General features: G+C 53.0%; 2 protein-coding genes across 2 annotated transcripts; both read left to right on the top strand.

Moving 5' to 3' along the window:
- Positions 1–1,247: 1,247 nt before the first annotated feature.
- Positions 1,248–5,114, top strand: LOC311156965 (regulator of G-protein signaling protein-like; the record flags this gene model as incomplete). Its single annotated transcript, XM_084211309.1, has 6 exons — positions 1,248–1,251; positions 2,212–2,331; positions 2,979–3,061; positions 3,332–3,406; positions 4,103–4,232; positions 5,050–5,114. Coding segments are annotated over 6 exons (477 nt in total), but the record flags the coding sequence as incomplete, so codon positions are not given.
- Positions 5,115–5,117: 3 nt separating this feature from the next.
- On the top strand, positions 5,118–20,744 carry LOC311156964 (regulator of G-protein signaling protein-like; the record flags this gene model as incomplete). Its single annotated transcript, XM_084211308.1, is given in 18 exon segments — positions 5,118–5,154; positions 5,422–5,583; positions 5,728–6,680; positions 7,142–7,204; positions 9,256–9,487; positions 10,162–10,248; positions 10,905–10,977; positions 11,075–11,148; positions 11,797–11,807; positions 13,294–13,423; positions 14,099–14,288; positions 15,342–15,480; positions 16,068–16,245; positions 16,248–16,263; positions 16,853–17,247; positions 19,622–19,717; positions 19,845–19,902; positions 20,156–20,744. Coding segments are annotated over 18 exon segments (3,483 nt in total).
- Positions 20,745–22,387: the final 1,643 nt, after the last annotated feature.

Below are 22,387 nucleotides of genomic sequence, written 5' to 3'. Positions count from 1 at the left end.
GTTTTAACCTTTCTCTGAGGACTTTAGGTGTGAGACAGCCACCACTCCAGTTCATTCCTATCCCCCCCTCTCATCTCTTGGGCTCGGCTGTAGAAATCTTCAGGGATCCATGCTGGGAGCTGCTCCTCCAGCAGGAAGGTGTTCCATAACTCCTCCCCACAGCTCTGCCGGGCACTCTTGGGACGAGCAGGTGTTTTGTGGCTCACGGCTGCCCCTTCCCCACATCCCTTTGGGTTTTGGCACAGTGACCAGCTCGGAGCTGGCGCTCAGACGCAGTGTCCTGCTGCTGGGAGCAGCTCGGCATTCCTGGTTTGACAGCGCCACCTCGTGAGGTGGCCCCGCTGCTGGGGACACCGTGGGACCCTGTCCTACCCCCAGGTGTGGCACAAAGACCAGAGCAGGATCAAACACCCACCTGGGGAGCGGATTCCTCCTCCTGCCGGGGGAACAGCTCTCTCCTGCTGCAGGACGGGGCTCCTTCTTTTTCTCCTGCTTCTCCTCTTCCAGCTGCAGGGTGTCCAAGGTTGGGTCTCAGCCCCAGATCTGGTGAAGAAAGACAGCAGATAAGAAATGTGGGCTTGGTCTGTTTGGGGCAGACACAGTGAGGTCTCCTGTGAAATTCCCATCCCGAGCTGAGCAGATGGACAGAGAGCAACCACACCCAGCGCTGAGGTGCCACCAGGAACCTGCTCTGAAGGCAAAAAGTTTGCCCCAGCAGAGAAAGGGGAAAGGTTTTGTGGCATTTACATTATCTGAAAAAATTCTTTTGTTTAAGATTTTTGTCTTGAGGAGCTAAGAAGCTTTAAAAAAAAAAAAAAAAACCAAAAAAAACCCCTCCACCAATTCTTATTTCATTTGCTTCTCCTGCGTTGTGCTCATGTGTAGAACTTGTTTGAAAATTGTTTACCCACAAGTGATTATTTCATTAGTCTCCAGTGTAAGTTGTTTTAACTCATTGGCCAGTCAGGGCCAAGCTGTGTCGAGACTCTAAAAAGAGTCTTCATTATTATCTTTTTAGCATTCAGTAAGTGTCTTTCCTATATTCTTTAGTTTAGTAGAGTATTCTTTAATGTAATATAGTATCATAAAGTAATAAATTAACCTTCTAAAAACATAGAATCAAATGCATCATTCCTGCATTCGTGGGAGCAGTTTCCCAACAAATACAATAGGGTTTCATTTCAGGACTGCCCGAGTGTGTCTGCAGGGCTGGCAATTTAAAAAGTGACATTGCACAGCATCACAGGATGGGTAAGGTCCAAAGATATCTCAGGGTCTCCAGCTGCTCACAGTGACCCCAGATGTGTCACAAAGTCTCTTTTCCCAGCCCAGCACTGAAGAAGGAGTCAGAGCTCTTCAGTTCACGGTCTCAAGGTTGTTCATTGTTCCTTATCTATAAAATTCTTTCTCCTGTCCAGCTGAGTCTGTTCAGCAGGACAGACAGAGGCACTCTGCCTGCCCTGGGGCACTGTTATCTCTTTATACTAAAAACTACGTGTACAATATTTACAATCACTTCCCAATCCCCATCACCTGTGTTAGACAGTGAGCTTCTACTCTAAACCAATCCAAAAGTGCCAACATCACCCAGAAGATGGAGGCCAAGAAGAAGAAGGAGAAAGGCTGGACATGCCCAGACTCCTCCATCTTGCCCCCTGAACCCCCACTCTAAAAACCCCAAAAATCTATTTTTCACCCAGTGATAAATTCACCATCATTCTACTTAAACTTTTGTGGCTTGCAGATCTTCATCTAAGCTTGGTAATTTGCTCCACAGGTCATAATCAAAACCACAGGTGTCTTGGGCTGTGTGCCAGGGTCTCTGAGCCCCCTGGCAGGGGTCTGGGCTGCTCAGGACAGCCAGAGGGATGTCCTGGGTTCCAACAAGAAGGGACCACCACCAACATCTCAGCTCAAGCAAGGTCCCCTGAGCCCAGTACTGAGGATTGTACCAAGATGGTTCTTAAATATCTCCACTAAGGGAGACTCCACAACCTCTCAGGGCAACCTGTTCCAACGCTCAGTTACCATCACAGTGAAGAAGTTTTTCCTCATGTTCAGGCGGGAACCCCTCTGTTCCAATTTCTGCTCATTCCATTGCTCGGCACCGCCGAGAACAGCCCGGCTTCCACCCTCTGCACATCCCCTCCTCAGGCACATACAGACACTGCTCAGATCCTCTCTCAGCGTTCTCCTCTGCAGCATGAGCAGGTCTGGAGGGAGCTGCTGAGAGCCCTGCAGCCCCCCAGGAGTCACCCAACAAGCGTGTCACAATCAGGGTGGCACTTCGGAACGCAGCGCCGGAACACTGCACCATCATGATGACTGCTGGTGAGTTCCCCTTTGCTGGGGGCTTCAGCCCCTCTAAACACACCCCAAAAGGTGGAAAAATGGGGAGGAGGGGGGGGAAGCACTATTAAGCTGTGAAATATAGGTCCTCCCTGTAACGCTGCTGTGCCCTGATGGAAGAGGGCATTTCCAGGGGTACCCCCCCATCAGCAGGCTGATGCCAGCCCACCTTGTGCATCCAGACCTTTCAGACACGAATAAAACTTTGTAGGGTGGTGGGAGCTGTTGGCCACTGACATTTGCACTGAGTCCTGGGTGGATAAGCTGTGTTATTCCCAGTGTCTGGGTAAGGCAGAGGAGCACAGCTTGTGGCCTGCAGCCACCTCCCTTCTCCTGCCCTATGGATGCCACCACATTTGTGCCCAATCTCTGTGAACCTTTGCTGTTTGGGAGGCTGCCATTCAAACTCCCCAGCTCCTCCGTGCTCCTGAACCTGGTGCTTTCCAAACAGCCCGTGCCACCCATCCCAAATCACATTTCACAGACTGTGCCAGCTCCAAATCCTCCTGCGTGAGCACAGGATGAGCTTGTACCATACACCCCCTAAAGCTGATTCCCCCCCAAAACTCCTCCTCTGGCTCACAGCTGGCAATACAAAGCCCAGGTAACTTTCTCTTCTCCCCCTGTAGCATCCATAGCCTCCACGGACATGGGGCTGCTGCTGCAAGATGATGTTTTTGTTGACTTTTTCAACATCTTTCTGAGCCTTCCCGTAAGTCCACTCTGCACCATAAAACCTGAAGCCTTTCAGAGCTCTCCTCAGGTGAACTTTGTGTGGCATTTTAGAGGCCACAGGAAAACTGGGAGTTCACCACATTCAGGCTGGAAAATGAGGGAAACCTGAGGATCTCAGCTTGGAGATAAAGGGTCTGAAAGGGAATTTGATGCCCTTCTGTGCAGTGGGAACTATCTAGAGCCCTGGGCTCTGGGCCCCTCTGTCACCCTCCATCTCTTTCAGCTCTCCCTTTCCGTTTTAATCCAGATTTTTGGGCAGACACCCCTTTACATCAGTGGCACGGGTCGGTGGTGCCTGTGGCCAGAGCTGCCGAGCCACCTGGTGAGAACATGCCCCTCGTTAGAAGGGAGGAGCGGGAGGAAGAGGGAGGAAGGGCACAGGGCAGGGGAGGGAAGGAGCCGGTTTGTCACTGCCAGGGCCCCTCTCTGGCTCTCTGTTCGTGCAGCTGGGCGATCATTTCAACCCCGGCCGTCGTTTCGCTGTTAAGCCCTGGGCGGAGCACGATCCATTTAAAGTCCTGCTGCAGTTTATGGGGTCTATCCATAAACACCGAGAGCATGTGTGGCGGCACAGGAGGACACAAACATCAGCCCCTGGTCCCGGATCCCTCCTGAACCCTGGATCCCTCCTGAATTCAACAGGAGCCAAGCCCTGTTGATCGCCGCGCTGGCTCAGCCCTCCCTCCCCACTCGTCCCCGTTCCCCACCGCCCTTGCAGCGCTCAGATCCCAAAGCAAACAGGGACCCCCCGCTCCTCTGGAAGCCCCCGGGGAGTTGCCATGCCTGGGCTCTGAGAAGGAGGGTGAGGAAGAGGAAGGAAGCCCTGCAGGAGCCGGGGCTGCCGCGCTCGTTTTGGGCGCAGGCAGCGGCTGTAACTCGAGTATCCCCCTTGTACCTCGGCACCACCATCGCCATCAAGCAACAGGGCGCCTTCCCCACCTCCTCCCCTGTGGCAGGGAGCTGTTACTCACCCCAAAGGCCAGGCAGGAGCAGCTAATCCTCTCCTTGGGCAACGCAGGATGCCAGCCCCGCGGCTTTGCTGGCTTGGTTGGAAAAGCACCGTCTGCCTCACTTCTGCAAATCCAGCCTGTGCCTGCACCTCGTCCTCTGCCAGAAGCTGCTGGCTTTCATTCGCTCGGGGGAAGCAGGTGAGTCATCGCGGCACGGAGGAAATCGGATCGGCTGCTCCTCTGCGCCCGGGCTTCCTCTCGCTGCGGGGCTGGCGCTGCCGGGTGCCTGCCCAGTGGGTCGTGCCTCTGCTCCGGGTTAGGAAGGCGGTGCACATCCCATTTTTAGGGATGTAGCAGGTCCCGGTGGGATGTGCAGGGATTTACCCCACCACGCTGTTATAAGTACCTGCCTGGCAGTGTTTACCGAGGAGTTCAGGGGTGGAGCGGGGCTGGAGAGCATCTTAGGGCACGGGAAGCCGAGGTACCGACGCTGCTGGGCTGGGATGCCGTGAGAAAACAGGCTGTGGTCTCTCTTACTGGCAACAACTCGGGATTTTGCTCACTTTGCCCCTAAAATGAGTCCTCTCAGTCCAGCCAGGTACTTCCTCAGCCTGCGTGTCAACTGCCACTGGAAGGAAAGCTGTGGCATCAGGAATTCTGATTCTCATTTCAGAAAAATAAGCAATTCACTAAGGCTTTTCCTGAGTGCATTGCTGCTGCTGCTTCTCCAGTCGTGTAGAAACTCAAAGCCAGAGGAAGCTGGGGGCGAGCCCAAACTCAGGACAGAAAAGATGGGCATTTGCAAGGGAGGGAGGCACAAGAACAGGACAAGCTGTTCCTGACAGGAGCGAGTTATCCTTGCAAACACCCCGTGTGCATCCCACAGCCTGCCTGAAACTCCCAGTTCAGGCTGATTGCTGGTCAGCCTCCAGCAGCCTCTTTCAGGGTGGGAGCTGGAGGGTTTCCTTGGGATCTGGCAGGCAAGCCCTGATGCCATCTGTGCTGTGTCCCACAGCAGAGCTGCTGAACTGGCAGAGTGCTGACCAGTGGCTGCTGGAGAGGTGCATCAGCGGGAGCCAGGGCATGCGGCACCTCTGCACCTTCCTCCGAGGAACTGCAGGTGGGCACGGGATGCTCCACAGCCCCCTCCCTGCCAGCCACGGCCCACCTGCCTGGCAGGAGGCTGGCACAGAGCTGGGGCCATGGGTAAGATGCCAGAGAAAGCTTTGGAAGGTGGGGCAGCAGCAGAGCTGGGAGGGAGATGCGCAACCGTGGCTTTGCTGCGCTCTGTTCCCTCTGTTCATCCAGGTGATCTTTCCTTCTGCTTTGTCCACTCTCGGGGCTTCCAGGGCCTCCTCCCAACTCCCATCCCTTGTCTAATCTGTAGGGGAAGAACTGATTGACTTCTGGCTCATCACTGAAAGGCTCCTGGGTCTGGACGAGTCAGATGGGAGTCAGAGGGAGCTGTTCTTGTCCCTGGAGCACAGGCTGAGAGCCACTCACCTGCGTGAAGGCTCCAGCATCCTCACCTTCTGCACCACCGTCGTGGGTAAGAGGAGCTGGGCATGAGCACTGCCCTTCCAGAGAGTGGATCTTTCCTGGCTGCTCCCAGGGGGATGGGATGCCATCCCCCGCCTGGGGAACAGCCTGCGCAGAGCCATCTCCCTGTTGTGATTCCCTGAATCCGTCTTAGGATCTCTTCCGAAAGCCAGGCACATCCAGTCCATCAGCACCAGGAGGGAGATCCTAAGCAAGATGCAGGAACAGGTTCTCTTTATGATTCAGAGTTACTGGCTCCCTAAATTCTTTGTTCACTGCAAGATGGGAATGGAAGAAGAGGAATTGTGCTGGCCTTTGCTCCGGGAATATCAGGAACGTTTATTACAGGCTGCTGGGCAGCAGCCCCCAGGCCTTTCAGAGCCTCTCCCCACCATGCACATCAAAAGGAGGCAGGGTGTGCCAGGGCCCTACTGCAGCCAGAAGGCCAAAGCAGAGGTCTGGGCTCTGGTCAAGGAGGGGAGAGACAGCCAAGAAGTGAAAACGGCCACTTTTCGGGTGAAAGCAGAGAAGCAGCCAGGGCCAGCTGGGAGCAGGGAGGAATTGTGTCTGGATAAGGATGCTGTGGGATCCATTCCCCAGCACTCACAGCATCCTGCCTTCGGAGGCAGAGGAGGAGCAGCATTTCCTGGAAGACCTCAGTCCAGTGCAGTGCGGGATCTAGAAAACCCCTCTAAGGAGAAAATGGTCTCTGACCTGCTTATCTCTGCATCCCTGCCATCCCGGCTGCCATCCCTGAAAAAGCCAGTCAAGACCTTGGATTTCCTTCCCTGGGCCCTGAGCGCCGAGGCCTGTGCTGGAAGACCCTTCAGAGATTTCCTGCAGCACCAGAACCGGCCCATGGAGACTCATCTCCTGGACCTGTGGCACGACCTGGAGGAGTTTCTGCCTGTGGTGCTGAACTCCAACAGAGAAAACAGCTTCTTCCTGCGCCATCTGATTGGGGAGAAGATCTGCAAGACCTACCTGGAGGACAGCAGCATTGAGAAGCTCCCCTTGGAGACCAGGACTCTCGTGAGTTTGTGGAACCGTCTGATATGCGGAGAGTTCTCCCCCTGGATATTCAGAGCCCAGCAGGAGATTTGCAAGGTACACAGGGGTGCTGGCAGCGGTCAGGCTGGGAGGTACAGCTGGCACTGGCACCCCTGTGGTGGTGTGGGGGCTCTGGGGGTGTTTAGGAAGTGAAGCATTTGGAAAATGAAGAGGAGAAGGGATTAGGAAGGGAATAACCTGCAGTCCCCTTGCAATGGACCAGGCCAGTGGAGAGGAGCTTCCTCCCTGGGTTGCTGGGCAGCAGAGCAGGGCTGGGCGGTCACTGACCCTCTCTGGTGACCCTGGCTAGGTGCACATTCCAGGGCCATCCTTTTGCACCCACCGTGGTTCCAGCACAAACCCAGTAAAACCCCTTTGGAGTCCCAGCCCTTCTGGGCAGCCCCACGGACCAAGCTGGACGTGCAGGCGTGTCCTGGGCATGTCAGCGAGTTGTGAGCCACCCGTGGCACCAGCACTGTCACCCTGCCTGAGGACAATCCCCCTCTGCTCCTCCTCAGGTGCTCTGCGGCCTCTATGAGGAATTTCTGGCTGATGATGACAGGACGTTCCTCCAGTTTGTGGTAAGGGGGATGGACAGGGGCATCCCCTTGGGGGTGTGCAGGCTCCAGTGGGAATGGGAAAAGTTCGAGAGGGAGTGAAGGAGGGAGGAGAAGCCCAGCATTAGCTGCAGTGGTCTGGCATCCCCCAATCCCCCAATATCCCCGGCCAGTGCTGCCACAGGGTGACACAGCAGATCCTACCCTGCTCCAGCTGCCTGGAGCGATGATCCTCGGCTCTTCCAGCACAGCATCCTGTTCAGCTGGCAGCACTGCAGGCACAAACCTGTGAGAGCTCCCCTGAGACAAGCTGTGACCCTGCCTAAAAGCTGGGAGAAATGTAATTACAGGCTTTTAGGGTAGGCATGGGTGAGCCCAGCATTTCTGGGAATTGATCTGCCCTTTTTTCCCTTGCCCACACGATTAATGTGCAATTATTACTGCTATTCATGTGACTCACGTGCATGACACACACGGGATAACCCTATCCCAGCACCAGTGCCTGGCCAGCACAGGGGGGAAGAGGCCATGCAGCCTTTTAGCCAATGACTCAACCACCCTCAAGTCTTCCACATTTATTTTTTTTCCCACCAAAAAGGATGATGTAAGAAATCAGAGTCACACAAGCCCTCTTCCTAGGCTATTTTTCCTCCTGGCATCAGAAATCCCATAAAACCTCCCCAAATTCCAGCATTACACCCAGAAACCTCCTTGCAGGCAGAACCCCCTGAGCACCCCACCTGCACAACCCGTGCAGGCAATTCTTCTCACTGCAGATGGTGCTCTTCAAGCCAGCTGTTTCCCCAAAACGAAATGTGCAACCAGCAGCTGATCCTGGGAATGTTAAGGAGAGGCTGTCAGGGCCGGGTGTCCTCACAGACCTGGCTCCCAGAGCCTCAGCCAGGGAGATCTGAGCATTTTGGAAAAGTCAGCTGGCAGCTCCCCACTGCTCTCAGCGGCCAGTTAATTAGCTGCCCAGGTTTTTAAGCACCTCTTGCGGAGGAAATCTCCCCTCCGAGGCCAGAGCTGCTCTGGGAGCGCAATTAGCACTTCAGCAGGGTCGGGCCCCGCTCTCTGTGGGCGCCGTCCGCTGATCCAAACCCCTCCCGGCGCTCCTGCTCTGCTCTCGGGGAGCTGCTGGCAGCTTAGCAGGGTTATTTTTGGTGCCTGCTCTCAGCTGCCAGCCAGAAACCAGCCGCTCTGCCCCTCAGGCTGTGCAAACTGTTTGTCTTTGGGGAGAGGCAAAACCTGCAGGAGGGTTTGGGGCAATGAGGGAGGCGCTCCCAGGGCTCCAGCTGGAGCCAGCCCCGGCGACAAGAGCCAACAAAAGAGCCAACAAAACAGCACACCAGGCTGCCAGGCTGCTGGGGACACCTTCAGGGTTGTTTCCAGCCCTCCTGGGGGGTGTTTTCTCTTCAGGAAAGCTGCAAGGCCGTGTCTGGCCTACCTCTGGCTGCCTGTACTTCCCAGCCAGCTTGAGCTGAGCTTTGTGCCCTCACAGATTCCTTCCAGACTGCTCAGAGCTCGAGCAGAGGTCTAAACCAGGTCTGAGGCACATTAAAACATGTGGGTGATGCTTTGTGCAGGCTGAGCTAGAGCAGAGCTGGACAGAGCTAAAGAATAAAGCAGGGATTTATAGGAGACCTCCATGGATCCACCTTGGGCAGCACAAGAGCCCAGCCAGGGCTGTGCCCAAGATGGACCAAAATGGTCACAAAATGCACAACAGGTCACAGGGTCTGACACTTTTATAAATTCTGCTCCATTTGCACATTGGAGTTCATTATCCCATTCCAGCTTTAGCCCATGCAGTCCCATCCTTGTTTTTCTCCCTTCAGCCCACATTGTTTGTCCTCTTGAGCTGAGATTTGGATCATTTGTCCCTGGTCCCCAGCTGGAGCAGGAATTGTTTTGTCTCCCCGCTCTGTGCACAGAGCTCACCATCCCCTCATGTGAACCCCAGACCCACACACTAAAGCAGCCCAGAACCTGAAAAACACAAAAGCTCCAACCTGAGGCCTCCTGGAGATGGGGAAGGTGCTCTGTGCCATCACCCTGCCCCGTTCCCACCGCAGGCTCCGGGCATGGATGTCCCCGTGGCCGAGGTGCCGGGCCGTGCTGCTGGCAGATGGGGACACTTCCACCTGTCCCAGAGGATGAACCAGTCCCTGCAGCTGGGCCAGGCCTTGCATGGCACGAGGAGCTTGGAGGGGATCTCCTCCAAGCACTGGCAGCTGCTGGCAGCTCGGGACCTGCAGAAAGGGGGCTCCATCCAGGCAGAGATGGAGCTGCTCCTGGGCAGCGCTGGTAAGAGGGGGGCTCTCCGTTCCTGGTGGGGCTGACATGGGCTGAAGCCAGTAAAACGTGTTTTATGCTCTGGTGATGGACACCACGGGGTGGGTTGGTACAGTGGGTCTGGGAGACTTCATTTGTAATTAAAGCTTTGGCGGCTTTTTTTTTTCCCCGTCAAATTCAGTCAAAACTGTCCAGCAGGATTTTAGACAAGGGCCAGATTTCCTCCTGCCAGTACCAGGGGCACCAAATTCCGCATCCCTGCACTGGCCTGGATCACCAGATCAAATGAAGGCTGCAGCAAAGTGGCTGAAGCCCAAAGCCAGCAGTGGCTCCTGTCACCCCAGTTCCCCATTTTGGCCTTCTGAGGATGCTGGGACTGCTCACGCTGCTGCTACTACTGGTGTAACCCCTCAGCCTCGTTCTGTCACGCAATCTTTTGGGAACTACACCAATTTTCCAGGCACCTGTGCTGCACTGAGGGTGACAGCAGTCACCTGTAGCACCCCCGTAGCTTGTGGGCCCTCAGTTTTACCCAAAAAATGCAGTGTCACGGGTAGATGGTGGAGCAGGACACACAAGGGGACAAGGAAGGTGACAAAACCCAGCCCTCAGAGCCAGTGCTGAAGGGCTGTTGTAACCAGAGGTAATGGACACGGGGTCTGTCCCCTCTCCTCTCTCTGATGCAGAATTCCAGAGGATGATAGCAGATGAGCTGGCTGTGGGCAGCCCAAGCAAGGAAGAGGAGCTTCTGCAGCTCATGAGTGCAGCACTCGGTGAGCCCAGGCAAGAGGGGGCTCCCAGACATCCATCACCCTTGGGGAGCTTCTCCAGAAGGAAGGGCCTATCCACCCCCCACAGGCTGTGCTCTGGGGCATTAACCCAGCCAGGGAGGGTGGCACTGGGGGATTTCTCTGAAGCAGATGCTGAGGAGGTCAAAGCATGAGAGGTGAAGTATCAGTGATGATGTGAGAGACTGGGAGAGTGTGAGGTGGTCAAAGAATCCAATTTTATTGTGGACTACAAGTGCTTATAGACTGTTTTAGGAAGGCTAGTAATGTTTTACTACAATGATTGGGTTAAAAATCATATAAACAAACGTATGCATGTTAAACCTCTCTTGCTTGCAGAATGTAATTTTCTTTTTCCCGTAAACCCATCTGATTGAATCTCCTTGCAATCTTGATTTAATCCTCAAAGTTCTGTTTGCTCTTGCCAAGGCATCCTGTTATCAGATCTCTTAAGCTGGCCAGGTCCAAAGTCCATCATGTGTCTTGTGTGTGCCAGTATCCCAGTAGTGAAGAGCTCCCTCAGTGTCTCCGGGGCCAGAGTCACCACAGAGACACCACGTGGAGGCTCCAGGGTCCAGCTGTCTGCTGTCACCTCTGCCTGTCCCCTGGGGAAGAGGCCAGCCCTGTTTCTGTCCCCACAGCTGTTGCATCTGAGAGGATTGCTCGAGAGAATGCCGCTGCTGCTGCAAGGAAGAGGGCAGCTAGAAAACGCAGGTCTGGCACCTCACAGCACGCAGCTTTGCTCCTTCCACCCTTTCAGGTTTTCCCCTGTAGTGCCAGTGCTCCCTGTTTGCTCATTTGGCCCTCTCAGATGTAGGGTGGCCTGTGGGTTTAAACTGCAGAATTACCAGGGAAAGGAGAAAAATGAACACTGCCCACCCCCAGGTCAGATTTACTCTTCAAACCTTATGCAAATCTTGTGCACTTTGTCCTCAATCAACCCCCACCTGAGCAGGGCTGAGATTCCCAGAAGGATCGCTTAAAATCGCACTGTAGCCATCCTTAAATCCTTAAATCTCTGCACCCACATCTCACCTCCCGGGAATACTGCAGCCATACTTGCAGCTTCACACTGGGATATGAAGCAAATGGAAAAATGATGGTGAGCACTTGGGCTGAGCTGATTTCTTCAGCCCAATTATGCAAATGCACCCTGCCCAACATCCAGCCCACCCCAAGGGGCCAGACAACAACTGCTAGAAATGTGTTTTTTCTATGGCCCATCAGCATCGATATTCCATCCAGACCCTCACCTCAAACCCACCAAATCACTTCTGGGCCTGCAGGCTGCTGGGCTGGAGGAGGAAACACTGCAGATAAGCAGGACAGACACTCCCACGTGCAAGAAGAGAGTCCAGGGCAGGGTATCCAGTGCCCTCTACCATTATCCAGCCTCCTCCAGGACCAGAAATCCAGGGGGACCCCAACCCTAGGGCCAGCCCCTATCAGCTGCTCCCCACCTCAGCCCCCCTTCCCTCAAACCAGTGCCCTCCTCATGCCTCTGGCTGCCCTTGATGCTCTCTCATCTGGCAGGTTGGAGGAGGGTGAGGACGACGAGGAGGATGAGGAAGATGAGGAAGATGAGGGAGAGGAGGGAAAGGAGGGAGGACCCTACTATCAGAAGAAGAAGCAGCAGAAACAGATGCAGAAGCAGAAAAAGGCAGAGAAGCAGCAAAAGACAGAGAAGCAGAAAAAGACAGAGAAACAGAAAAAGGCCGAGAAGCAGAAGAGGAAGGAACAGCAGCAGCAGCAGGATTTGTTGCCCTGGAACAAAAAGCCCAGGTCTAGGCGTCCTCAGCTTGTGCAGGAAGGGACAGAGAGCTGCAAGACACAGGGGATGGTAAGGAAAGGCCCTGTGTCCTCCCAGGCTGAGGGTGTTTGCCAGGCAAGGAAGAGAGGAGGTGCTGTGAGACAAGGGATGCCACTTAAATGGGTGAGGGGGGCAGACTTGGAGAGCTGCAGAAAGGCAGCAGGGAAAGGCTCCCTGAAACAGGGGTCTCCTCCAGCCAGGTCTCACAAGCTCTTGGAGATCTATTTCACACCCAAGATAGCTCAGCTACCTTAGAAGGCATAAAATCAGCAGGATGGCTTCTGTGGTAGTGTTGGGAACAAAAAGGTTTTTATAAAAGGCAAAACGACAAAACTTTTTGCAGAGAAAAACTGAGCCAGGTCCCAGAGGTTCTTGCTCCTGGTAAAACACCTCACAAAAGCCATTAGTTTCTTTGTTCTCTTCTTTTTCTAGTAAATTGCTCAGGTGGGACTTTTTGGCTCCTGTCCAACTGGCCATCCTTAAATTTGAGGTGAAGTCCCCCAGGTCCTATGAGATGCCTCTTTTGCTAATTGAGGAAATAAACTTCTGGGCTTTTTTCTGTTTTAAGGAGACAAAGGAGAGTTTTGTCACACCATCACCAGGGGGCACATTCCTACAGCTCCCTCCTGCAGGCTCAGGACTGGCTGAGCAATTCACACCATGCCCTGTGGCCAGCAGGGAAACTGAGAAATGCTGGAAAGCAGAGATGATGGCTGGGGCACAAATCCTACTGCCAAGGCTGCTCCAGCTCACAGTGGTGGGTCCAAAGAGGAGGGCTCAGCCCCAGTGCTTGTGGTATTTTCAGGGACCCCTGTGGCAGTAAGAAAAGATGAATCTGACTCCATGTTCTTAGAAGGCTAATTTATTATTTTATGATCTATATTACATTAAAGAATAGAGAAAGGATGCAGACAGAAGGCTTAACAAGATACTAATGAAAAACTGGTGACTCTCTCCAGAGCCTCGACACAGCTGGCACTGATTGGCCATTAAGTTAGAACAATTCCCATGAAACCAATCCAACAATGACCAGTTGGTAAACAAAGTCCAAACCCCATTCGAAAGCAGCAAAACACAGGAGAAGCGAATCAGATAATTATTGTTTTCATTTTTCTCTGAGGCTTCTCAGCTTCCCAGGAGAAGAAATCCTGGGCAAGGGGATTTTTCCAGAAAACATGACAGTGACACTGGCTGATGCCACCTGTGCTGTGTCTCCACAGGGATGGGCCTGGGATGCCATCCGGGAGCTTGTCAGGAGCTACTGCAAGTTCCAGAGGGACATGAAGAATCACGCACGCCGTGTAGAATTTGAGGAGTTTCTCCGTCAGGAGCGAAGAAACAAGAGGGAAAGTATGTCCAGTGTCCTGCCACCCCTGCTCCTCCCTCCCCTGGGTTTAGGGAGAGAAGGAAATTGAGAAAACCTGTCCCTTACCTCCCACCACCATGACTTAGTGCCCTGTTTTGCTGTTGCATCTCTCTCAAGCAATGTTCTATATGCAAGTTTGCATCCCTGCCTGAAAAAAAAACCAAACAGCCCAAAACAGGAAACACTAAATGGAGCTAAGGTGAGACAGGCCAGAAAAACAAACAAAAGGAAATTGTTTTCTGGGCAACAGGGAGCTGACCTGAACAGAAAGTTTATACACAGGTTTGAGAGGAGGCAGGAAAAGTAGTTAGAAAAGTAATCTACTAAACACACAGAAACCCTATTTAGAGCAAGAGAATTTTGTATATGGGGGAAACAGATTTTTTCCCTTTCATCCTCGCTCATTATCTGCTTGTGGGCTCTGTCAGGGCCAGAGCCAAGAGCTAGACAGCAGGCTTTAGCAACAGGCCATTCCCTATGGAAACAGTGAACATAAACACTCTGTGGGTGCAAAGAGGAGGAGAGATGGAGGAGATCACCAAGCCAGAGAAAAGGTGTAGCTCCCAGAGGTAGAAAGGCAGCTAAGGGAAGCCCTGGTGAGGTGAAGGAGCAAACCCAGTGCTGGGCAGCAGCACACAGCCTCTCTTCCCCTGCTTCAGACTTGCCTGTCAAGGAGAAGAAGAAGAAGAGCAAAAGTCCTGCCAAGAGCCCTGGCAAGGGCAAAGGCAAGGGCAAGGGCAAAGGGCAGCAGCAGAAGGTGACGCTGATCAAACGCCGCATTTTGGACAAACAGATCATCGTCGTCAGCTTCCTCGTGGATGACCTCCGCTTTTACCTGGAGATGGGCAGGTAAGTTCTGCTTCCACCTTATTCTAGGTGCTCAGGGACCTGGTGGTACAGAATCCCAGAATGGTCTGGGTTGGAAGGAAGCTTAAAGGTTGTCTCGTTCCAGCTCCCTGCCTTGGGCAGGGATCTGTCCCTCTGGACTAGGTTGCTCAGAGCTCCATCCAGCTTGGCCTTGGCACCAGCCTGCCTTGGCTCTGACCTGAACCCATCTCTGATGGAAACCTCCAAAGGCCCCGTTTCAGCCTGCAGTCATCCCCTGGCTCAGGGTCCCTGTTTGAAATCCTTTTGGTTTGGTAGTCCCAAGCAATCCAGCATTTGGCTACACCATTCTGCATGTCCCAGTTGTGGTGGCATTTCTCCCTTGACTCTGTCCACGTTCCCAACAAACCTCTAAGCCCAATCCATGGCCAGTGGGCACCAGCCCTGCAGCCAACACCCCTGCAATAGGAAAATCTCCATCTTTTAGTCCTCCTCTTTTCCCAAAAAGTGAACCCTGTGAGCATAAGGGTGGCAGAAGAGGGAGGTGGCTTTTCATACCTCCTGTGTCACTGCTCCACGGGATTGCTTTGAGGGCTGAGGGTTGAGGATTGCTTTTCCTGGCCAAGCAAATACCAGATTGTCGGATTAAGCTCTTTTCTGACCCAGAGATGGGGCAACTGAGAGATGTTTTAAAACTTTTATTCCATTTTCAGTCTCATGTGAAAGCTGAGACAATACAGATGTTATAATTCAAGCTGTCACAATCAGAAGCCAATTAATTCTTAATTACAATGCACTATAATTGTTTCTTGGCCTATCAGCTTTTGCCACACCATGCTTTAAGTGCCTTAAAGCCAATAATCTAAAATTACTCCTCATGGGTCCCACTACAACACATTTTTCAGAGTTCTATTTCTGTAAAGTACTTAGTCTTTTTTGCAAGGCCAAAGAAATTTAAGAATTTTCTTAAATTTCTTTCAAATCCACTTCCCACACCAAATTAAGCAAGAACAGGACTGTCTAGCCTAGCAGTTAAGCAGCACTTGTCTCAGAGCAAGACCCCACGTGCCTTTGCAGGTTTTCCAGGCTGGCTGACGGCCTGGAAGCTGCAGCACTCCAGAACATGGAGTCAGGAAAGCCCGGTTCCTTTCTCAAAAAGAAACTTGAAGTCATCAGCAAACTTTTCCTGGACTCTGACATCCCCCCCAAGCTGCGGGTGAGACCCCAGGACCTGCCCAGGAAGGCTGGAGGCTGCTCATTGCTCAAGGCCATGGCAGCACAGCTGGGAACAGTGGTGGGGAAAGAGGAACAGGAGGGGAGTCTGGATCTGCTGGGAGGGCTTTGGGGTGTGCTCTGGAGCTTGGGGCTTCCACATGGGCTGGGAGGGGTGGGAAGCAACCCTCCAGCAGGTCCTGATAAATTGAGAACAAGAATGTGGATAAGGATGGGATGGGAAAGATGGGGATGATTCTCCAGCATTACCTGCTGGAGGAATGCCAGGCTTGGAGTGCCAGGATGGTGCTGCACACCACCAATCCAGTCCTTTCACTCCTCAGAGGCCAGTGTCACCATCATCCCCTCCCACTGCACCCAGCCCATCTCCTCCCAGTAGCCCTGCCATCTCCCCTTTGGAGGGCACAATGCTTCCCACAGAAATCCAGGTGGGACCCTGCCCTTGTGCCTGGGGCAAGCAGCCAGGATGGAATTCGGGTCTCTGCTTAGAGACTGCTGAGGTGGGGTCAGGCAGAGAAACCTGGCCCCATCAGGAGTGCTGCAGAATGCTTTGGTCTCTTCTGTGCCCAGGTCAACATCTCTGAGAAAGAGAGGGATTTCATCTGGCGCTCATCTTCCAAGGGGCCGCTGACCCGGGCCATCTACCACAACGCCAAGGTCACCCTCTTCCCCATCCTGATGTACTTCTGGAGAAGGTACCTCTCCATCCCCTCTCTGCCAAGGTGCAGGAGGCTCTGGGGATGCCACCCTTTATCTCCAGCCACTTGTTCCTCTGCCAACAGGGATGCTCCCAGGGCGGAGTTCTGGACATGGAAAGGGATTAGGGATGCCCCCAGAGAGGAGTTCTGGGCATGGAAAGGGATCAGTGGTGTCCCCAAGGAGGAGTTCTGGGCATGGAAAGGGATTAGGGATGCCCCCAGGGAGGAGTTCTGGGCATGGAAAGGGATCAGTGGTGTCCCCAAGGAGGAGTTCTGGGCGTGGAAAGGGATTAGGGATGCTCCCAGAGAGGAGTTCTGGCCATAGAGAAGGATCAGGGATTCTCCCAAGGTGGAGTTTTGGGCATGGAGAGGGATCAGGGAGGCTCCCAGGGAGGCGTTCTGGGCACGGAGAGGGATCAGGGAGGTTCCCAAGGTGGAGTTTTGGGCACGGAGAGGGACCAGGGATCTTTTCAGGGAGGAGTTCTGGGCATGGAGAGGGACCAGAGATGTTTTCAGGGAAGAGTTCTGGGCATGGAGAGGGACTAGAGATGCTCCCAGGGAAGAATCCTGGGCATGGAAAGGGTGAACAGGGGTGAGCTGAAAATGCAGGTGAGATGCTCCCTGGGAGCTCTCCTGTCCTTGCTGTTTCTCATGCAGGTTCTGCACCTGGAAGGTGATGAGGAGCTTTCGGGTCTACCAGGAGGTCAGCAGCTCTGGGATCCCTGAGGAGGACCAGAGCTTTCAGGAGTCCAAGGAGGACGAGAGCTCTCAGGAGCCCAGTGGGGCCAGGAGCTCTCAGGAGCCCAAGGCAGGCAGGAGCTCCAAGGTCCAACAGCAGGAGAGGAGCTCTCAGGAGTCCAAGGGGGGCAGGAGCTCCAAGGTCCAGCAGCAGGAGAGGAGCTCTCAGGAGCCCAAAGGGAGCAGGAGCTCCCCGGGCCGCAAGGAGGGCAAGGTTCCAGCCTCTTCACCTGGAAAAACCCCCTCGAAAGCACCCAAGACCTCTGGTCCCAAGAAGCTGGAGGCCATTCCCTCTACTACACATCATGCTCCAGGTTTGTTCTCCCAGTGCAGAAAAACCTGACATCTTTTAGGTTCCCCTGGAAAGACCCCCTCCTTCACACGGGCTTTGAGGGTGTATGTGGTGCAGGCCTGCTGGGAAAATGGAATGGAATTTATTTTTCTTCCTGTCAAAATCAGTCAAAACTGTCCAGTGGGATCTTAGCCATTTTCTTTGGTGAATAGGGAAGTGAGCACAGAGACTTTCCATGCAAAGAGCTGTTGCATAATTCCTATTTATTTCAATAGCAAAGTTAAAAATAGTCAGGCACACCCCCTGAAACAGAAATAAAAACCCCCAATCTTTTGGGCTGCAAGTCAAATGGGAGCAGGAAAAGGAGAACAACTGTGCAGCCAAACACCAGGCATTCCACAGAGGGTGCTTTGAATATCTGGAATGGAGAATAAGCTCCATCAGGGTTTGAGGTGACATCTCCAGAAAAAGAGATGTTTTTTCTTCCTCATCCCCTTGTTTAGTTTTGATACACTGAATAACTCTAAACTGGAAAACACAAAGTGATGCTGAGCGCTGTCAGTCTGCCTGACAGCCCGCTCCTTGGCTTGAATATTCATTTGGAAATTGTCTAATTGATTTTTGATTAAAGGGGAAACCAAAATAGGCACATACTAATCTTGCTTTGACGGATGAGTGGGCGTCAGCAAGCTGCTGCTCTGCTCCCCTGTCATTTATCACTGTCAAGTTCTGGCTAAAAAGCAGCAGAGTTTGAGGATTTGGATGCCTCCAGGCAGGTGCTTGACCTCCTGGCTCCCCAGCAGGGCTGAAGTGACACAGCCCTGTGCCCCAGGAATGCCAAGCCATGTCCACAGCTCCAGCCACCTCACCCTCATGGCTATTCCCATGGACAACATCCAGGCTTCAGCTTGGCTCTCCAGCTTGTTACTGCTCTTCCAGGACCTTCTCAGAAGTAGTTGTTTTAATGTAAAACACACCCAAAAAACCCCTAAAAACCCATAAAAACCTCCTGTATCACATATGTATTCCAAGCTGGTGATAAGGCAGAAACCTTCTTTTACAGTGGAGTTCTCCAGGACAAGGACAGTGTCTGCCAGGGTCTTCAGGGAGCAGAGAGAGTGACATTCAGACCGATTCAGAGCAGAGACAGGAAGCCGTTTTTTACACTAGAGGGTGGTAAAACACTGGTATAGGTTGTCCAGAGAAGCTGTGGCAGCCCCATCCCTGGGAATATTCAGGATCAGGTTGGATGGGGCTCTGAGCAAACCTGGTCTAGTGGAGGGTGTTGGGGGCTGCCCAGGATGGATTGAAATGTCCCTTCCAACACAAATTATTCTGTGTTTAAAGCAGTGCAAACTGCTGCAAGGCTTGGGGCAGTCTCAAGGAGCACAGCCCATGTTTAACCACAGCCACAGAGTGACTGCACTTGGAGCTGCTCTGGACACACAGAAAAGATTCTGATCTCTCCAGAATGGACATTATTCCCACAGGGACTACACTCCCCAAGCCACCTCTCCTTGCTGCATCTCACAGGGATGAGTGAGACATGGGGTCATAAAAAAACAGGAACATTTTTAACAGCAACCAGGCAGGAAAAGAACCCTCAGCTTGCCTGGCATGTGGGGGACAAGATGTTTGACCCAAAATAGCTGCTGTTTCTGATTGTGCTGATGTCCACTTTTCTGCACCTTATGCTTCCAACAATGACCTTTCTCTAAGGGTCTTGCTTTTCTAACCTTTAGGTAAAAACTTTACCTTTTGGTAAAAACTTGCTTTTGAGCTGTCCTAAAAAAAAAATTGCTTCTGTTGCCTTTTAAAAAGCATCAAAATTGCAGAAGAAAAGACCTGTAAATGCAGAGAAAACCTCTTCTCCTCCTCTTTTATTGTGAGGGATGTGCAGACATGGTTTGAGCAGGGCTGGGTGGTGAGAGGCAGGGACACATCTGCCATCAGCAGGCATCACTGTGGCACTGTTCTCAGGGCACTCCTGGGACAATCTGCCCAGGCAGACACAAAGCCTGGCACACCTTTGTTTTTCTAGAACTTTTTTGTTTTGTGAATCATCCATGGGTGTGGTTCAGAGTGCTTCAGCTTGGCAGGTGAGAAATGCATAAGCTGAATTAGTAAAGAGTGTCCAAAGAAATTTGAGGACAAACCTCCTAATAAGCCTGTATTTAAAAAAAAATATAAATATCTCCCATTTCTGCCACCTAGCCTTGCCACAGATCCAGGGTGGGACTTGTCACCCCCAAACTGTTTCGCTGTCAAGGAGATCTCAAGTCCTTGCTCAGCCATCCTTCCTTGTGCTCTGGGGAACCTCAAATGATTTGAGGGGGACACCAGTGCTGTCCCCCCTCTTTTGCCATCAGAGCACTGCATGTCTCTTCCCTCACCAGGTAAAAAGGCTGTCCTGACCTACACAATGACAGATGGCCTCGAGCTCCTGCTACCACGGCCCCCGAAGAAAACTGAGCCTCCAGAGGAGCAGAAAGGTGAGGAAGCACTGAATGGAGCCCTGAATGGAGCCCTCCTGCTCCTGAGGGATGTGGGTGCAGGAGCTGGGCTGGAGGGCTCCCTGCAGCAGCCCTGGTGGGAGCTTTGTGCTTTTGTTTCCTTCAGCTCCAGATCCCAGTGGGGAGAAGCAGCCCTCGCTCGCTGAGGCTGCCCTGCAGGCTGGGTAGGTGGTCCCAGGGATGCTCACCTCCTCCAGACCCCACCAGCACAGCCTGTGGCTCCCTTAAATCACAGGGGTTGGTGCAGGATGCTGGGCAGCCCCACCACCTCGAGAAACAGCCACAGAAACTCCCAGCTGCTGCACATCTCTGTGCCCAGAACTCTTCCCTGGGAACATCCCTGGTCCCTCTCCATGCCCAGAGCTCCTCCTTGGGAACATCCCTGGTCCCTCTCCATGCCCAGAGCTCCTCCCTGAGAACATCCCTGATCCCACTCCATGTCCAGAACTCCTCCTCAGGAGCATCCCTGATCCCACTCCATGCCAAGAACTCCTCCCTTGGAACATCCCTGATCCCACTCCATGCCCAGAGCTCCTCCCTGGGAACATCCCTGATCCCACTCCATGCCAAGAACTCCTCCCTGGGAACATCCCTGATCCCACTCCATGCCCAGAACTCCTCCCTGGGAGCATCCCTGATCCCACTCCATGCCAAGAACTCCTCCCTTGGAACATCCCTGATCCCTCTCCATGCCCAGAACTCCTCCCTGGGAACATCCCTGGTCCCTCTCCATGTCCAGAACTCCTCCCTGGAAACATCCCTGGTCCCTCTCCATGCCCAGAGCTCCTCCCTGGGAACATCCCTGGTCCCTCTCCATATCCAGAACTCCTCCCTGGGAGCATCCCTAATCCCTCTCCATGCCCAGAACTCCTCCCTGGGAGCCTCCCTGATCCCTCTCCATGCCCAGAACTCCTCCCTGGGAACATCCCTGGTCCCTCTCCATGCCCAGAGCTCCTCCCTGAAAACATCCCTGGTCCCTCTCCATGCCCAGAACTCCTCCTTGTGAGCATAAAGCCATGTGTTCACCCTCTCCATGCCCAGAACTCCTCCCTGGGAACATCCCTGGTCCCTCTCCATGGCCAGAACTCCTCCCTGGGAGCATCCCTGATCCCTTTCCATGCCCAGAACTCTTCCTTGTGAGCATAAAGCCATGTGTTCACTCTCTCCATGCCCAGAACTCCTCCCTGGGAGCACACAACCATGTGCTCACCCCTGCTTACCTTTCCCACACCCACAACTCCTCCCTGGGAGCCTTCCTGGTCCTTTTCCACGCCCAGAACTCCTCCTTAGGAGCATCCCTGATTCTTTTCCACACCCAGAACTCCTCCTTAGGAGCATCCCTGATTCTTTTCCACGCCCAGAACTCCTCCTTAGGAGCATCCCTGATTCTTTTCCACGCCCAGAACTCCTCCTTGGGAGCATCTCTTGTCCTTTTCCATGCCCAGAACTCCTCCTGGGGAGCATCCCTGATCCTTTTTCATGCCCAAAACTCCTCCCTGGGAGCCTCCCTGGTCCCTCTCCATGCCCAGAACTCCTCCCTGGGCACACAGTGCCCTGTGCTTGTCCCTGATCACCCTCTCCTGCCTTCAGCACCAGCAGCCACTGATGCAGCATATTTCCTTTTCCTGCAGGACCTAGGCGAAGCTCAGCCCTCCCAAAACAACACCCACACAGCTGTGATCTAAGGAAACTGAGCAGCCTGGACACAGGGAATTGTTTGCACTCAGCAATAAGAGACCTAAAAATAAAGCAACTCACAGCATCCTCCAGCTTACCTGGTGTCAGCACAGCAGCTCACAGCTCACAGCCATGGCAGGGATGTGCTGTGACACATGTGTCCAGCTGAAACACCACACAAGTCTCCTTCTTCACGTGGATCTGTGAAATGCACCTCAGCTCCTCACCTTCCCACACAAAGGAAATACTTCCTGTGGGTAGCAAGGCTGAGAGAGCCCATTTGGTTCACTTACTCAGCTGGATGCTGACACAGGGCCTTTTTTGTCAAAGCCTTTCTAAATTTCCAGCAAAAATCAGCTCCTGCCTGACTGGGGCTTCAGCATGCTTTTTTGGTGAGGTTTGGGGTTTTTGTTGTGGTTTTTTGTTGGTTTTGTTTTTGTTTTTTAAGCCAGTGTGTGTTTACAAAGCACTAACCAAATCATACCAAGGGCCTTAATTTTCCCCAGGTGAAACTGAGTCAAAGTGACTTTGCCAAGTCACCAGGAAGCTGCAGAAATCACAAATACTCTTTGTAGAAGAAAAGGCCACAACCTTTATCAGTTTGTCAGAGGCAAGCTCTCAGCTTTGTAATTTTGAGCTATTTTTATCCACTTTTTAATCCCAGATCATAGAAGAATGCATCCTGGGAATAACACCAGGTACATTTGAAGGCAGAGGACAACATGTTTCATATTTATCAGTTCTGATTATCAACACTTTGCCTCTGGAGGATCAAAAATACCCAAACCCAAGAACATTTATTTAACTGAAGGGTCTGGGAAGCTGATGCTATTGCTACAACATGAAATGTGACCAGCTCTCAGAACTGCTGTGCTGGAAGTTGATTTTGCCCTGAAAGCTTTCAGCCCCAAAACCTTGCTGTGTTTTTGTGAGCTTTTCACCAACACTCCCGAGCCCAGCTGAGCCCAGGCT

Source organism: Fringilla coelebs (genome assembly GCF_963513975.1).
Source record: "Fringilla coelebs genome assembly, chromosome: 9".
Classification (NCBI taxonomy): Eukaryota; Metazoa; Chordata; class Aves; order Passeriformes; family Fringillidae; genus Fringilla; species Fringilla coelebs.
This window is presented reverse-complemented; position numbering and strand designations above follow the sequence as displayed.